General features: G+C 36.7%; 1 protein-coding gene across 3 annotated transcripts in view; it reads right to left on the bottom strand.

Moving 5' to 3' along the window:
* Nucleotides 1–18,481, bottom strand: part of LOC129941968 (sodium-dependent nutrient amino acid transporter 1) — a 28,428-nt gene continuing 9,947 nt past the window's right edge. For all 3 annotated transcript variants that reach the window (XM_056050753.1, XM_056050755.1, XM_056050754.1), the window contains exons 2-11: nucleotides 3,372–3,493; nucleotides 2,956–3,232; nucleotides 2,669–2,891; nucleotides 2,486–2,601; nucleotides 2,278–2,432; nucleotides 1,447–1,550; nucleotides 1,192–1,381; nucleotides 852–1,128; nucleotides 526–797; nucleotides 1–465 (exon numbers count right to left, since the gene is read on the bottom strand). In XM_056050753.1, the coding sequence (XP_055906728.1) occupies nucleotides 319–465; nucleotides 526–797; nucleotides 852–1,128; nucleotides 1,192–1,381; nucleotides 1,447–1,550; nucleotides 2,278–2,432; nucleotides 2,486–2,601; nucleotides 2,669–2,891; nucleotides 2,956–3,232; nucleotides 3,372–3,493 (1,883 nt within the window). In that variant the 3' untranslated portion in view covers nucleotides 1–318. The remainder of the gene's footprint in view (nucleotides 466–525; nucleotides 798–851; nucleotides 1,129–1,191; nucleotides 1,382–1,446; nucleotides 1,551–2,277; nucleotides 2,433–2,485; nucleotides 2,602–2,668; nucleotides 2,892–2,955; nucleotides 3,233–3,371; nucleotides 3,494–18,481) is intronic.

Consider the following 18,481-nt stretch of genomic DNA (forward strand, 5'->3'; position numbering starts at 1 on the left):
AATTCTAAAAACTATTTTTTATTAATCTACCTAAAATCTACGTTGAGCTATTTTTTTAGAAATAAAAGCTCAAAAAAAGTATATATCGTATACATTAGTTATGCGAGCATTAAAACTGGCGCAAATATGCTTTCAAAATTTGCACAAAACTTTCCATGACATATAGTTTAAAACAAACTTATAAATGTCATTGAAGGCTTTTTGGTTAAAAAAAAACCTAAGGCTCTTAGTTCTCGTTTAAGACCTTTGGTATAAAAATTGTTCAACTAAATACTAAATTGCATGTGAAATTGTAATAAAACTGCTTAAGAAGCAGGATTATCCAAAAACGTTATCATAAAATTGCTCCCACAAACTTAATGGTCTCTCGTCACCAAGCTCCGCACGGTATTGACGATATTCATCACGAATTTTTGGCTCCAAGGGTCCCCAGTTGTGGGTTGGTTCCATGGCACCTTTGACTTTCTGCAAAAGAGTTTCAAATTAAATCATAGTTTTAAAATTTGTTTTTTGGTCTGCACTAACCTCAGTCCAAGTCTTCCCTGGTTGTTTATAAACAGCATAAAATCCCCAAATCGGAAGTTGCCCTACTCCAATACCCCAAATAATCCAGGCAAGCTGATAAACTGCTTTCGGGTAAGTGATGCCTTTATAATCTAATGGCTTGTATGTAACTACAGTATAAGCTAAAACTAGGAACATCAAACCGGGGGTTAAAATACCCCAACATATACGCCAGTAAAATCCTGTCTTGATATTGAACATAAATTCTATATCCTGACAAAACCGTTTTACTCCTACAATGATAATCATTTGAAAAACTTAATAAATTAAAAAAATGTATTTCTTACCATAAATCCAAGCTACTGAAATTAGCTCAGCGATAGCCAAAAACAATGCTATAAATGAACATCCGAAAAAGTCTACCAAGTTCAAAATGAACTGCCCTCCAGGAGTGAGGTAAACGATTCCACATCCAAAGCCGATTAACGAAATACTTGTTGCTAAAAGCCAATGTGGGAGGTGATTAAAACGGTCCTTAATGACAGTTATGACACACGATGTCATTCCAATGTTACTCCCAATCCCTAAGACTAGTAGCATCAGGAAGAAAAGCACTGCAAAAGCCTTGAAAACAAAACTTTCCAATTTTATCCATGGGTAGAATAGATTTAGGTACCCAAAACTTACTTGAGGAAAATATTTAAATTTTGCAATTGCATCGGGATATGATATAAAAGCAAGTCCAGCTCCACCCTGGACCACTTTAGAAATGTCATTGGCTTTAGTTTCATAGGCTAAATTACCTAAGATGCCAAAAATAATACAACCAGCTAAGATTGATGTTAACGAATCAACTGTAGTAATTATAATAACATCCCTAAAACAATATTTATAAATAAAATTGGATTTTTTCTTTCCAGATTAAGATTACTCTTTTTTTACCGATAAACGTTTTTTCGAAAATTGTTGTATGAAGCATACATGACCAAAGTTCCGAAACAAATTGCTAGTGAGAAGAACATTTGGGTAATAGCTGCGTACCAAACCTGTGAATATAGAAAGAGAATATCCTTTAAAACTTGCTTTAACTCTGTATCAACCTGTATTGAGTACAAATTAGCAGGTTTGAAAAAAGTAATAAGAGTAATGAGTGTATTTGGCACAAAACTGTTGCACCAAATCAAATGTTGAACTTATGTTCTATAAAAACTGACTTAAAATAAGACCCTATTTTAACACTAGCTTTCGATGTTTCATAAATGTATAAATAAAGTTTTAGTTTCCAACAACTTAAGGTTCTCTTAGATCTCAGAAATATAAACTGCCCAAATGTTGTAAAACTTCATATAATTCTAAATGACTCATTCACAATTATTGTTTTTTTTGTTCGTTTTCCCTTAATATTGTGGTAATGCAACCACGCACGATATTTTGACTCCGGCTTAGGCACGTTTGATTTCTAATTTTCTAGATATTCAAATACCTCGGCAGAGTTAATTATTGATTGACAGATCACGTCTGTCAAGTTGTCTCATATGTGAAAAGCCACCTTAAAGTTTTGTTAAAATTCATTTAAATTAATTAAATTAAATTAAATTCTTACGTTGCTATAAGGAAATGAAAAGGCTTTATTATTACTTTAACCACTTTTAAATATTGAACTTATGTTTCCCCATTTCCTTACTCTTCGGTCAAGAACTGAGTTCCTTAAATCCTTAGTTGAATGTAAACTGTTTGATTCACTGAAACTTATACCAGTTGACAAAAAATTACCTTTGCATTCAATAGCTGATTCCATTGAGGTTTCAAAAAGTAAATTATTCCATCGATTGATCCTGGCAGTGTTATTGCTCTAAAGAGCAAAATAATCATCACAAAATATGGAAATATTGCCAAAAAATAAGATGCCTTTCCTGAACTGCGTATACCTTCAATGATATTGATCAACATTTATATTTTAAAATTTTAGCTAATTACTAACCTTTCACTAAAGTTGTCCCGATAATAAGCCAAGCTGCAGCAAGACATAGAACTAGATCCCAATTTGGTGTACCAATTCCATCATTTATATCATGCTTCTCTCGAAGGACTCCTTTTCTGTTTAAAAAATGCAGCAAAAAATCGTAAAGGAATTCGATAGCAAAATTTAAAAAGTTTAACAAACGTGAAATATATTTCAGCTGAAGATGTTCTATTGGTGAATTCAGTTTGATTATTGAGTTCAATTTCGGTTGAATCAATACATTGCGGTCCCCATTCAGGACGACAATGGGTCCATGGCAGTGTAAATGAAAACGAAGCTATCAGGTACTTTATAGTTATGGCCATTATACAGGCGTAATAAGTTGTTGCCAAGGCAGTTGCATACACTTGGCCATATGCTATTCCTAAAAACCGTTTGAGAAAAATTGTAAGAATTTTTAACAGCCTTTTAAAATCAAATTAACCTACCTCTCATTATTGGTGCCATATCGAAAGCCTCTATGCATCCACGACTTGAAAATTGTCCAATTATCACTTCCATATAGTACACAGGTCTTCCAATCAACAACAAAACAATGATATATGGAATGACGAAGGCTCCCCCACCATTTTCCAAGGCAATAAACGGAAATCGCCATACATTACCAAGTCCAACCGACAGAGCTATGCACGATAAAAGGAATTCGATTTCCTTGCCCCATTTTTCTCGACTACTTCCTGAACTAGTGGTACATGTCATGGATTCCTAAACAAGCAAAAAACCCGAAACCAAAAAAAGTTTCCATGGAATGATTAAACCACAATCTTATTTTATCATAAATAACATAATATGTAGCTCTATTCGGTTCCCCATCATTTCCCACTGCCCAAGCCCAGTCTCTTACCAAGTCATTTTCCTTGGAGTAGGTTATGGAATGTTGAAGAAGTTCCTTTTCGGGTAAAAATGCGATTTTTTCTTTATGTGATAGGGCATCACACTCAGGTTTCATACTGCTAATGGAATCCTCTATATAATGGACGAGAAATGTATGGACAAAGTTTAGTTTTGAAAATTTTGAAGGGTAATAAAAAACAAAATGTTTGAAAAGTTGCTAAATATGTGCTGAATGTGCATTAAATTATTATTTTTTGATAGGAAAAATGTGCAACTTTATTGGGCTTTTATAAGCTACATGATGTGTAACGATAATTTGCATAAGATAAACAGGCCAGATACTCATGCTTTAATGTGTGTAAGTTCGTTTTAACATGAATTTCTGGTCTACATTTTGAAAAAGTTCTTTAAAAATTGTGTAGAAAATAGATAAAGTGCAAACAGTTGATCTTAGAGAAGTTTATGATAAAACCTGTCAAATGCAATGTTTTTATATCAACAATGTTCACGTTGGAAACGACTCATTCTGACGTTTCATTATCCTTAACTCACCCAAAATATTTAAAAAAAATAGATATTTTATAATGTCTGTATTTTTGCCCCTATATCTTTTTAAGTTTCAAATGAAGATGCATTTGGATGGATATTGATGAGACGTCAAAATCATGAACTTGAAAAAGTGCAACTAACATGTTTTATGTATTTTTTCATTCTCAAGAGGCAAGGCGCAATTTTGTAATTTACTCCAAAATTTTAAACCTTTCTTTTCGTTTTGGTAACTAGTAAATTGCTTATTTCGTTTCATTAAAAAACGAGTATTCAGACATGTCTAAAAAGTGACAGTTCATGAAAATAAACAAGGCAGATACGCTTAAACAGGCCTATTAATTCGTATTTCCAACTGTTGACTTGACCATTCTTTTATAAAAATAATTCTACAGATGTCATGTGAATTTATCAAAAAAATGCAAAAAGTTAAAGAAGCCATTCCGTGATTTTAACTTTAACAAATTGTTAAGAGATAATAAGATGTTAAATTCGTTTAATATTAGGTAAATTAACTTTTAAGGGTAGAAAGTTGCTTAAAATGCCTTCAATATTGTATAAAATGTTGATCCATTTGTTTTAGCAAATTTAAAACTATGTTGGTGTTTTACTATCTCTCAACATTTAACTAAAAATAAAATCACAAAATAGAAACTTAATTTTCTAAATCCTCATAATGTCTGAGTTTTTGACATTTTAAGTGAATGAGTCCGTTCCCTATACCCACATGCAGATTTATTTTCTTCTTTCTTAGGTGATTTTTGATTAATTACAAAATCAAATTGACAGCTAAGAAGATGTCACAATAGAAAATGTAATAGTCATTTTCCGACAAAAATGTTGTTTTTGAAAACATCTAGGAGACGCTTATAAAACCTTTTTTTTTGTTTTATAGTAAGCGCACACTCAAAGGGATATACTACCCTTATTATTTAGACACTGAGAAAGGGAGAGAGGGGTTGAAAGGAGATGTCGGTGCACATTGGTTTTGAATTTCTGAATATTGCAATAACTGGAAAAGACAGAGTGTGGCAAGGCATTCCACATTCGCATAGTACGGCTAAAGAACGAATCTCTGTACTTGACAGTACGACCGAAGTTGGGCTCGAGGGTATATTGATGAGCATTCCCAGAAGCGCGAGTATTACGGTTGAACTGTTAAAGGGGTGGAATGCTGCTGGCTATTTTTCTAGAGCATAAACCATCAAAATAACGTTAAAAGAGGGTAAGACAAGAAACATTTCGACGATGTTCAAGTGACGTAAATGATCTTATGATGGTAATATCACCAATCAATCTAAATGTTCTACGTTCAATAATATCCAAGAGGCTTAAGTTAGTTGCAGGAGCACCAGCCCAGATATGGGAGTTATAATCAAGCTTTGGACGTATATGAGTCTTGTAAATAACAGCCAGATCAGAGGGAGAGAAAAACTTCTTGCATCGCCTTAGAAAACCCAACCATCTTGCGGCAAAAGGTGGTTGGTGATACACATACCGAGAATATCGAGATGTTCAGGTGTCATTTATGGATAATGGCAAGGGGAATATATCACGCTTTAACGATACAAGACAGCATTGGGTTTTCGAAGCATTAATTTCCACGCCGTTTCTTATTCCCCATTGTACAATGCTGTTTATTTCGGAATTTAATGAGCTTATCATATTTTGTCGTTGCAGTTTCACATCCGAAGAAGAGGGGTGTGAATTTGAAAACGAATATTTGAAGCTAAGAGTACTATCGAAGTAGAAGTTTTAGACAGGAGATCATTAATAAAAATGAGAAAGAGTGTTGGAGACAAAACAGAGCCCTGGGGCACACCAGCATTTATTTTGTGGTTTTCAGATTTGAATCCATCCAATAAAACTTGTATTGAACGATTCGAAAGGTAATTACTAATCCACTGAAGGAGGGATTCATGAAAACGGAAAGAACGCATTTTCGATAAGAGAGCCTGATGCCAAACCCTATCAAATGCTTTTGAAATATCAAGTGCAATAATCTTACTTTCTCCAAAACTATGTAAAGATTTGTTCCACTGTTCGGTGAGATGAACCATGAGATCACCAGTGGACTTATTGCTACGAAAGCCATACTGTCGGTCATTAAGAAGCTTCAAGATATTTCTTGAGCTGATAATTTCAGCGTTTCCATGACCTTGGAAAGAAGGGACGTAAGTGCAATCGGTCGATAATTAGACGGTGAGGAAAATTCGCCTTTTTTGGAAATAGGCTGGACAAATACGGTTTTCCATCCGCTCGGAACGAGACCTGAGGAGTAGGACACATGAAAAAGAACAATAGCGGGGATACCACCTGGACCAGCAGATTTATGTGTGTTTAGATCTCTTAGGACTCTTGACACAGTACGAGTGCGAAAAAAGATTGGTCCCATAGAATCATTAACTCGATCAAGTACAGGCGGAGTCATAACACTCACTGCCAGCGTTGAATTTGTGGCGAACTGCCTAGCACAAATGGAGTGTCATTCACAACAAGCGTGGGAACCGAGGAAGAGGAAGAATTCCTCATATTTTTTAGAAATGACCAACAATTTGTACGGCCTTTGGGACATTGCAGTATTTTTTGACGTAATTTTTGGACATGTAAAAATTTGGTCCGTCGAGTATTTGGCGTTGCAGGCCTTTCTGGCTTGCTTGAACTTATTCCGGTTTTCCTCAGTTGGATTGGCCTTAAAACAACGGAAACTTACCTTCTTAACCCTAATAACCTCTTTACAGCTCGCATCGAACCATGCGTTTTCCTTAGGTCTGATGCTTTTAACCCTATTCGGGATAAAAGTTCTCATTCCTAGGAGAATCAAACTTGTGATCATATTAGCGCTGGCGTCAACGTCACTATCGAGGAAGCATAGGGACCAGTTAAAGATCATAAAATAATTATTGAGACCGTTCCAGTTGGCTTTCTCGTATTGCCAAACGGTTCTCTTAGGAGCTCTTTCTTTAACTGGAGAGTTTTTACACGAGACACATATGATATGACAATGACACAATGGTCAGATGTGCCTAGAGGAGATAGAAAACTAATAGTGTACTAACCAGGGTCAGAGGTAAGAAACAAGTCAAGAGTGTTTTCTGCTCGACCTACCACGTCCGATATTCGAGTGGGCTCGTTGACCAGCTGAGTTAGGTGGTTTACACGAATAACAAAAACAATATCCATAGTAAGAAAAACACCGATAAAAGTTAGAGTAGAATCTCACTATGGATAGGTTTTTGACATTTATACGAACCTCGAATGGATCTTATGTGATTTCGTTCTCAAATGTTGGAACGATTGATATTGCATTTGTTTCTCGATGGCTGTGTTCGTTGAGTAATTCTGCATTTGGAATCATGTGTGTTTTCCATTGCGGAAAAAACGAATCTATTACAGTTGATATTATTTAGTTTTGTTAGTGAAAATGGACTGGGCTTATTTTGCAAGAGAAAACAATAAAAGATAATTAAGTTTTGCTATGTTTCCACAAAAGGTTTATCTCAGTTTAGAATAGATAAATCTCAACTCGATTCAGGTATATAAAGAATTGAGGCGAGCTTCAAGCTCGCTTCAACACCACATGTTAATGCAGTAAATCTACATACAAACCCCCTTTTTGAAGTTTTATTTTATGTCAAATTTGTTTGGTTAAACTTAAAACTTTGAAATCGACCGCAAAGTCAAGTGTGAAATTTATGTTTTCTTACCATTGCTTCTTGAAAATTATCCATTTTATTAGTTTAAGTTAGTTTTTCTTGTTAAGTTAATTTTTTGACTTTTGATTTTCACAAAACTTTCTTCTTATTTGTGTTTTTTTTATTATTATTTTGACAGATCTTCTTTCAGTTGTACCAATTTTTAAAAACAAAAATCTAGAAACTACGGATCGTTTTGTTGGGGATTTCTCACTTTACTAAATATATGAAATGCGAACAAAACGCACGTATTGTGTACATTGAAATCACCCGTAACAACAATTTCAGTGCCAGGATAGGACGAAACAATTCTTTGGATGGAACTAGACAAAAAATCAAATTCACGAGAAGTTGACACTCTGTCTAGATTGGGGCTTCGATAAAAGAAGCAATAGTGAATGATTTGCTTATTCACGAAAAACTTAAATCACATATTCACATAGCACCAAGATATACCCTTGAATAAATAATTCAGTGGGATCGGAATCCTCAACTACTTGGGTTTCACTTAGTGCCAATACAACTGGCCTGTTTAAAGCAGTATGCGAAAAATGAATTTCGTCAAATCTAATCGAAAATGTTGTTGTTGAAAAATTGAATTTAGCTGTCTCAACTTACATAGACGGAAAGGTTAGTGAAAGTCAAATCACTTATCGCCTTAGCCGATTTCACTCTAGTATTTTCAATTTTGAAAGAAGACAATTATAATAAAAGAGTTACCATGAAATTTATCTTTACTTTGACATCAATTTCATCCTTCAACTTAAAACAATGCACTACAAAAGGCCAATGAAATCTGAATTGGATTGTTTCTTTTTTATCTCTCAAATAGAACATATTTATTGATTGAATGACATTGAAATTGGAATCTCTAATCTCATTTCTTAAAATGACAAATAGATATTACTCCAATCAGTTCCCAGGAAGGCCACGCTTCATTTTTCATTTAACAATTATAATATTTATAATCAATTATTTCATACTTGTTTAAATTTAAATGTGCATTCAGTTTGATTTATTTACTTAGAAAAACATTAAAATTAATTATATTTTTTTAGGATTCCTTCATGAACATATATTTTCAAGTAAAATTAATTGTATAGTGCGTTGATTAAATGTTACATATTAGAATTTATGTTTCTTATTAATAATTTGTCTTATCGCATTTAAACTTGATTATTAATTCCAGATGTTAAAATTCACTACTCGTTGATCGTTAGCCTTAACGTTATCATAAAAATGTATTAATATATATTTCCTGATGTAATTTGTCTAAAGAAATATTTTATATATTATATAACATATTTTTTTACTACGAAAAGTTTAAATTTGTAATTTATTAGATTATGTGCGTTTTAAGCATTGATTCTATCAAAGAAACAGGTAAACATTTAATAATGTCAGTGTCACTTATATCTTTTAATTAGCCAAACTAAAATTATGTAAAAACATTTGCCAATTTGTATTTATGGTGACTTTTATACAAAACTGAATATTTTGACTTTTTTCTCTCAATGGCTTCACTTTGGCCTAGAGTAGTTGCAAATAATATTTAAAACATAGGACTTTTAAGTGTTTCTCCGATAGTGTGGTCACAAGTGTTCTACTCAATGGTAATAAAATATATTAACAACTGGGCCGTATTGCACCAGTTTACAAATACAATCACAAATTTTGTATTTGAATTTGCTTTGCACCAACTACCAAATCCATAAGTGGAATCACATATTTGTGATGAGAGTTACAAATTGTACATTAAAGGTACAATTAACCGTTGCACCATTTATGCTTGGAAGTTGTAAGTTACAAATTTAAATCACAATTTTTGTCAACGTTTTTTTAATCTATACTATTGCTATTCCATTCGTTTTACTGAAAATTGCTTAAGGCATATTGTATATTAGCATGTCCTTCGTTTTCGTCGATTGTTGATAGTTGTAATTATTTTCATTTTCTGTTTTCTGGAATTTCGATGTTGTCATCATTTGAAGTTTTTGAAATGTTGGTTAAAGCTATACTACATTTGATTATATTCACAGCTTTTTGAAGTTGTAATCCCAAATGTTTTACACAAACGATATAATAAGGACAACGAACTTCGGATCTGTACGTGGAATGTTAGCTCCCTTAACAGACCACGAAGCCCTAAACTGCTGCAAGGCAGTTTTACCGCCATACAAGAAGTGCTATGGGATGGACCGGCCAAACGCAAACTAAAAGACTGCGATGTATAGTTTCAAAAGCTAATTCCCTTTAAGGATTTATTAAAAGAAATTCCTCTGGTTTTAAAGATCCTTATACGGTGAAGTCTCTTTATTGTTCCTTAGTCCGACCGGTCCTTGAGTATTGCAGCATTGTTTGGTTTCCTACTTCAGTAAAAAAAGTTAACAGAATTGAAAGAGTGCAGAAATGTTTTTTGAGATTTGCTTTGAGAAATTTTGTTTTACCTGTTAATGTCTCTTTGAACTATACTTCTAAATGTTTGCTGTTGGTTTTGAAACTCTTGAAAAGCGAAGGAAGGTTTTTAGTGTTATTTTTATACGTGATATTTTATGTTTTTCAATCAAATGTGATAATTTACTTTTTTAATGAATGTTTATGCACCGTCAAGATCATTAAGATCAAGAGAATTGTTGTATACTGAGCGCCACTCTACCTTGTATGGTCAGCGGAAGCCTATTTGTCGTAGTATCATATTTGTTTAATATTGCCAATGAAGCTGTTGATATATTTTGCATGTCCAGAGAAACTTTAAAAAATTCTCTTAAATATGTTGATTTTTAACTTAATTATTTATTTCTGCTTTTGCTTATATGTACATGCATTATATTTATAATTTATTTTACTTTGTTCTAGTTATATTTTTTCAAATCTGTTGATATTTTCATATCGTAGATAAATAAATAAATAAGTAGTACCCGTGGTATGATGGTTAGTGTGTTGGACGAGACAGGCTCCACCAACTGTTGCCCCAAAGGCCCCTGTGCCTAAGGCACCAGAGGTGCAGCCTGACATTGTAGCCTTGTTGTTGAGCATTCAAGGTCAACTAACAGGACTGCAAAGTCAGATAAAGGAGCAAGGCAAAAGGGTAGATCATCTCTACTCTTTGTTGCCTGGCCTGGCGCAATTTAGACAATAATGGGCGCGCTGCCGGAGACGCGCCTAAAAGTCCTAGCTGTGAATGTAAATTCACTGATTAGGATTGAACGAAGAGCCAATATGTTCCAATTGTTGACAGACTACAGTCCCGATGTGTTTCTGGCTAGCGAAACTAAGCTAAACCACAAACACAAATTGACTCATAAAAATTACAATATCGTAAGAAGAGACCGGCCCGACTCCACTCAAGGGGGCGGTGTCGCTCTCTTTATACGAAAAGGCATTAATTATAAAGTAGTATATAACAATGAATTGCGAAAGCTCAAGACGCTAGAAGTTTGCGTTGTATGCATCTCTCTCACTCAAGGGAAGCGGATGTATATGATTGCGGCTTATGCGGCTGGAGCTCCGCAGGTTACTTACTTTGCTTCAGAACTCGAGATTCTTTTTAGGGAACTTAAACTGAGCTTGGAAGAAAACTATTTCATCTTGGCCGGTGATTTGAACGCAAAACATGAAGATTGGGGAAATCAACATAGTAATCCCAGAGGTAATCATCTTTTTAATTTGATGAATCTTTACAGCGTTGAATATGGCGTCGACCTGCTGGCTACTGAAAGGCCATCGTATCCAAGAAGCGGCTCCTTTCTGGACCTTTTGCTGTACGACACCAGACTGACAGTTACAGACAAAGTTGGTAATCACCCGCGAAACTGCTTACAGACAGTCGAGTACGACAGTGATCACTGCGGACTGGCTGCTGTAATGCAGATTCCGAACGAACGCGTGGAGTTGGAGGAATACGTTGCAACGCACTCTTACAATTACAGTCAGATGCGTTGGCCTCGTTTCACCAACGCCTTAGCGAGAGAACTTCGTTCGAGTGACATAGCCCCACCAAACAACAGAAACCTGACAAATACAGAAATTGACCAACATTTACAACAGATGGACGAAACAATAAAACGAACGATGGAACGGACAATTCCAAAGTACAGAGAACGGGACCAAATGGACGCTTACAGAAACGCGACAATTGACGCACTGCGAAAGCACAAGAGTGGCTTACTGACAAGACTCAAAAACTTGTACAGACGACTTACAGACCCACACGACTTGGAGGTTAGGACACTGAAGTCGTCAATAAAAAATGTCAATCTGTTGATTAAGGAGAACTACAGGTTATCAATTAACAAGTACTGGGACCGCAAGATCCGGTCAGTTAATGCGAGCGACCCTAGTATGTTCCCTAAAATCAACAAGATATTCAGAAAAAAGAACGACAATGACCTTCCGAGTCTGAAACTCCAAAGAACCGAAGAAAACAGAGACGTACTCATGACAGCGCAAATAGATCCAGAAGAAGCCATCCTTGACGATGACTTTTATATAATTGAAGACCCGAAGGAAAAAGTGGAGGCGGTGGGAGCTGCTTTCCAGCAAGTGTACAAGGTGAATGTTAGCATTCGCCCCAACCACGACCTGGAAAACAGAGCCCTACTTAATCACTTTTACCTTCGAAATGATATGACACAATGGCGATCTGAGAACCGCGGTTTCATGCGGTTCAATGACGATTCCTTGGCAAATGCCATAATCGCCGAGCAAACGGGACCAAGTCCCTTGTTAGTGACGAAGGTTGAGCTTCAGCTCATCTTCAATTCAATAAAAAACAAAAAGTCAGCAGGTATCGATGGTATATCCAACGTTGTACTAAGACATTTACCGATGGAAGCAATTGACATTTACACCACGCTCTTCAATAATGCACTGAATAATGCATATTATCCAGTGCATTGGAAGACCGCTGTGGTTCATCCTCTCCCGAAAAAGGGAAAGGACAACTCCAACCCGTCAAATCTTCGGTCAATAAGTCTTCTTCCGAGCATCAGCAAAGTTTTCGAAAAGATCATTAATAGGGCTCTGACTAAGTGGGCTGCGGACAACAAAATAATTCCGGATAAACAGTTCGGGTTCAAGGCGGGTCATGACACAATTCATGCTGCGTCTAAACTCGTTTCTGATATCCAATGGAATAAATCAAAACAACAATGCACAGGTGCTGTTCTGGTTGATTTGGAAAAGGCCTTTGACACCGTATGGTTAGAGGGTCTTTACCTAAAACTAAGCAGGCTTGGCATAAGCAAGCCATTGTTGTATATACTTTATGATATGCTTAACGGTAGAAAGTTTGTTGTCAAAAGTGGCAATGTAACTTCTACCACAACATTCTCAATTAAAAATGGTCTTCAACAGGGAGCGGTGAATTCGCCGATTCTCTTCAGCATTTACACCAGCGATCTGATAGGTAGTCTTACAAAGGCAATTGCGTACGCCGATGATCTAATTGCGTACAGAACGGCCCGAAAGGTTGAGGTTATTAGAATTCTCTTGCAGCGTGATTTCGACAAGATTCAGCGATATTGCGACGACTGGAAACTGAAAATAAATGTCCAGAAGTCAGAGACAATTCTGTTCCGGACTCCGTTGGCTAGGGCCACGAGGGATACGTGTAAAAATTGGCGCAAGATGGTCATCGTTGATCTTCACGGGCAGCCATTAGCGAGCAAAAGTGTAGTGAAGTACCTCGGTATCTGGTTAGATCAGTATTTATATTTCGACAGACATATAAATGCTGCTCTGACCAGGGCCAGAGGAGCCTTCGCTCTGACGAAACGGCTGTTTTTTAGCAGTCGGCTTGACCCCAGAGTGAAGGTAATTTGCTACATGGCCCTCATACGGCCAATGATCGTTTATGGTTGTCCGGTGTGGTTCAACGTTGCCCCTTCCCAGATGGAGAAGTTTCGGGTGTTCGAGCGGCAGTGTTTACGACGCTGTACCGGCTTATATCGAACAGCCGAATCTTCTTATGTGCATTACTATTCAAACGAGGTCCTATACAACGGGGCTCGAATCAACAGAATTGACAATTTCGTGATAAAACTCGTTCGAGGTCACATTGCAAGAGCTATGTCTTCGACCAACAATTTAATTTTCGGGGCGTTCTATCCGAACGACGAGTATTTTGAGAGTGCACGCTTGAGCGGCTTCATTCCCCCAGAGGCATTCCTCTTTTTAGATAAATGCGGTCTGATACAGGATAGATTGGCAGTTCCGTTAATCTACCACGTCAGACGAAGAACCGTGGATAGGCGACTCCTGTACAATCGGGACGTCATGGCACAAGGCGGAGCAGAGCTCCTTCGGTTCAGTAGGGCTGTGTCCGAGCGGGACCGAACTGATAGGGTGAAGCAGGAGAACCAGTTTTGGTGGCTTCAATCGGCACTTGATAGTGGGTAGTCGGGATGGGGTTTTAAGCCTTGGCCGGCTTACATACTTGTTTTATAGTTTTAGGGTTTAGTTTTAAGTAGAATAGGCATGGTGGCACAAAAAAAAAAAAAAATACAAAAAAAAAAAAAAAAAAAACTAAAGAAACTAAAAAAAAAAAAAACATGGAATATAAAAAAATAAAAACAAAAAAATACAAAAAAATTAAAAAACGTACAAAAAAGACAATAAAATATAAAAACGAAAACGTTAGATTTGCTGCTGTGGTTGTTCTAGTTTTAAGTAGTTTATAGGTAGAATAGGTAGTTTAAGTTAGTTTTAAGTTTTATTTAAGGACCTTATTTTAAGTAGTTTGTAAGTAAAAATAAAAAAGGTTATTGATATTAGTTTTTTTCAAAATTTTCTAATGAAAACAAAACAAATAAAATTTAAATTGAAGTAAAATATATCTTAAGGCCGAAAGGCATTAGTAATTAGTGTTATAGTTTAGCTTAGAGTGTCCGTATGGGACCATTAAGTTAGTTGTAAGTTATGGATAATTAGGCTAGTTTTATGAATTTTTGTCTAGCTTTAAGATAGGTTTAAGAATGAATTAAATAAAAATGAATTTGAAAAAAAAAAAAAAAAGTGTGTTGGACTGTCATGCAAGGGGTCTTGGGTTCAATCCCTGCCTGTGCCACCTTAATTTAAAAAAAAAAAAAAATAATTTTCGCGGGTACTGCCTCTTGCGAGGAATTGACAAATCCTTCAAGAGTAATTCTTGTCATGAAAAAGTGCTTTCTCAAACTAGCCGTTCGGATTCGGCATAAAATTGTAGGTCCCCTCCATTCCTGACAAAATTACTCGCACACAGGAATGGTTGAGAGTTGTAAGTCACTAGGCCCTGGTTCACAACGGACTGTTGCGCCACCCCATTTGATTTGAGATAAATAAATAAATAAATATACTACGGCGACTGCTACCGAGAACAAAGACAGCGTCTATTTGGGTGTGGATTTGTTGTTGGAACTAGACTCAGGCAAAAAGTCTTGAGGTTCAACAGTGCGAGCGAGCGTATCACGACAATCCGCATCAAGGCTAAATTCGCCAACATAAGCCTCATATGCGCGCATGCCCCAACAGAGGAGAAAGATGAAGATACCAAAGACATATTGTTCGAGCTCTGGGATAAGACATATGAGAAGTGCCCTGGCTATGACATTAAAATTGTCTTAGGAGATTTTAATGCGAAGCTAGGAAGAGAAGACATCTTTGGTGGCATAATCGGGAGATACAGCCTGCATGACACCACCTCCGACAACGGATTCAGGCTGATCGATTTCGCTGCGGGGGGCGAGACGTTCTGGTAGCTAGTATACGCACAAGGCTGCACAAAAGAACCAGAGCTGCTCGCGAGCTCTATGAGCAGAAAAGGAGAGAGGAACACCGGCTTCTTAGGTGAAAAAAGAGAGCATGAGAAACGCGCGATCGAGGAGATCCAAAGGGTACATCGTGTTAGAATCGCAGTCGATGCTGAGAATATGGAAAGACCCCTTCTCCAAATTATATAACGGTAATGCCGAACCGAATTTCGCTATAAGGGAGATAGAACCACTCAACCTAGGCGACGCAGATCAACAATTCCGCCTACCCGACCTTGACGAAGTGAAGATAGCTATATCTAAACTTAAGTCAAACAAAGCTGCTGGAGCTGACGGCATCGCTGCCGAACTATTCAAAGCAGAAGGTGATGACCAACTCATCTGCAAAATATGGTTGAAAGAAAGCGTGCCCGATCAGTGGAATCTCAGCATAGTGTGCCCGATACATAAGAAAGATGATCCTCTAAACTGCGCCAACTACAGAGGCATCAGTCTCCTTAACATTGCGTATAAGATCCTCTCTACCGTATTATGTGAACGTCTGAAGCCATTCGTCAACAACCTGATTGGTCCTTATCAGTGTGGCTTCAGACCAGGAAAGTCCACTATCGACCAAATATTTACACTACGGCAGATCTTGGAAAAAACCCAGGAACTTAAAATCGATACCCACCATCTCCTTATCGATTTTAAAGCTGCGTATTACAGCATCTACAAAGCTCTACAGAGCAATGTGTAATTTTGGCATCCCTGTCAAACTTTTTCGTTTGTGCAGAACGACGATGAGAAGAATGCACGTTGCTCTATCAAGGTCGGAAAAGATCTTACCGATGCATTTGATGTCAAAAAAGGTTTTAGACAAGGCGATGCACTGTCATGCGACTTCTTCAACATCGTTCTGGACAGAATTGTGCAAAACTCAACCGTCAACACTAGAGGCACAATCTTCCAACGGTCCATCCAATTACGCAGAGTATATTGACTTAATTGGAAGATCCTAGAGTGATGTCAGTGGAGCGTTTTTGAGCATTGCGACGGAAACGAATTGGTTCAGTGGTCAATGAGGGCAAGACCAAGTATATGCTGTCATCAAAAAAGGACACTGAACGACGACGTCTTGGACAAAACGTCACCATGGACAGCTATAACTTTGAGGTAATTAAGGACTTTGTCTACCCAGGCACCGCTATTAATACAGACAACGACACCAGCGGCGCTGAAATCAAACGAAGAATAACTCTTGCAAATTTCTGCTTCTTTGGACTTAGAAGGCAATTGAAAATTAAAGTCCTCTCTGGAGCATCTAAAATCACCATCTATAAGACACTCATCATCCCGGTTCTCATTTATGGCGTTGAGGCCTGAACCCTGTCAAAGAAAGATGAGAGAGTCTTAGGATGCTTCGAGAGAAAAATTCTTCGGGTGATTTTTGGTCCCGTACGTATAGATGGAGAATGGAGGAGAAGATATAACGACGAACTGTACGGGCTGTACAGCGACACTGACCTAGTTAGCAGAATTGAAGTCCAACGGCTTATATGGCTAGGTCATGTAGAGCGAATGGACATCCACGCTCCAGCCCGGAAGGTCTTCGAATCCAATCCCGAGGGACGGCGCAGTAGAGGAAGACCGCGACTCAGGTGGCACACCCAGGAGGACCAGATACGCCCCGTACTGTAGCGCCACCTTAAATAAGTAAGTAAGTAATTTCAATGTCGTATTATATTTAGCAGGCAATTCTTGCCAATCTTTGAACGGCATGTAACAACGCTGAAGTGCAATCATGAGTACTTTTCTTTGAATATTATTATGACTTCTCTTTAAAACTTTGACAAAATTGGAGGTAGTCCTGATTCGACATATGTTGCATAGTTAGGTGTGTTTAAAGGGACCTTAAATACACGTTTGAAGAAATATCTCTGGATAACTTTAAAGTCCTTACATACTTCGTGACCATGTACTTCATTAGCATAACATATTGAACTTTTAATTGTTACATCAAATACTTTGAATTTTACCGGTTCGATACATCTGTTATTAAAAAACTTGACCAAATGCAGTTAATGGCTGAGTTCGCAACTGTTGCTTTATCTTTTACATGAGGTCCGATGTTTAAATTGTATGTTATTGTAAAATCTAAGTATTTACATTTTTTAACTACCTTTATTCTTTCACTATTAAGGTTCCAAGAGCGGTCATTTCTGACATTATGATTATTAGATCAAAAAACCATAATCTTCGACTTTGAAGTATTTATTTGATGATCCCAAGAGTTACAATACTGATTAAGATTGTTGATTTGCAGTTGTAGAGTTACCGGATTATCAGTAAGGATTATTAATAAGCAAATCACCGTAATATACACCTTCTGGAACACTGTCTTCAATGTTGTTAATAAAAAGTGAGAAGAGCGAAGGACTCAAAATGCAACCTTGCGAAACACCCACTTCTGTCTTAAATTGCTGCGAAGAGGTGCTACCATTAGATTCTACCGCTGTTGTATTTGAAAGAAGTTTCTCATATATTCTTAAAAATTTTGTTGATAATCCAACACCTACTAGTAAAAAAGCATAGAGATTAGTTTTCTTATCCAAAAACGTTAAGCGACATTAGTTAGTTATTAGGTTAGCTCGAAACCCAGCCTGAATACAACTTATGTTGTTGTTTGTTTCAACCCAAGGTACAAGCCTAAGATATATGGCATCTGAGTAAACAGTTTACTTAATGAATTGAGAACAAAGATATACCTCTGTAGTTTTCGGGGCGATTAGGATTTCCTTTTTTATAGATCGCTAAAATGGATGACTCTTTGGAATTCTTTCTCAATATATACTCTAAAAATTGTGAGCTGACATCTTTCAAAAACTCGGCTGGGATACCATCTAAACCCGAAGCCTTATTGTTTTTCATTTTTTTTTAGGCAAAACGGAGTGTCTACTTCTTCGATGTGTGTAAATAAAAGGTAACGCAAAACATATATGTATAAGATTGATTAGGATCTACTTTTGTAAGTTTTTGAAAATATGAGTCCATCATGTCGATACTGATTGGACAAACACTCGATCTGTTTCTGTTACCTAAAATTCGTACATTTTTCCAGAATTCCTTAGCATCCCTGCATTGAATCATAT

Source organism: Eupeodes corollae, chromosome 1, assembly GCF_945859685.1.
Source record: "Eupeodes corollae chromosome 1, idEupCoro1.1, whole genome shotgun sequence".
NCBI classification, from domain to species: Eukaryota; Metazoa; Arthropoda; class Insecta; order Diptera; family Syrphidae; genus Eupeodes; species Eupeodes corollae.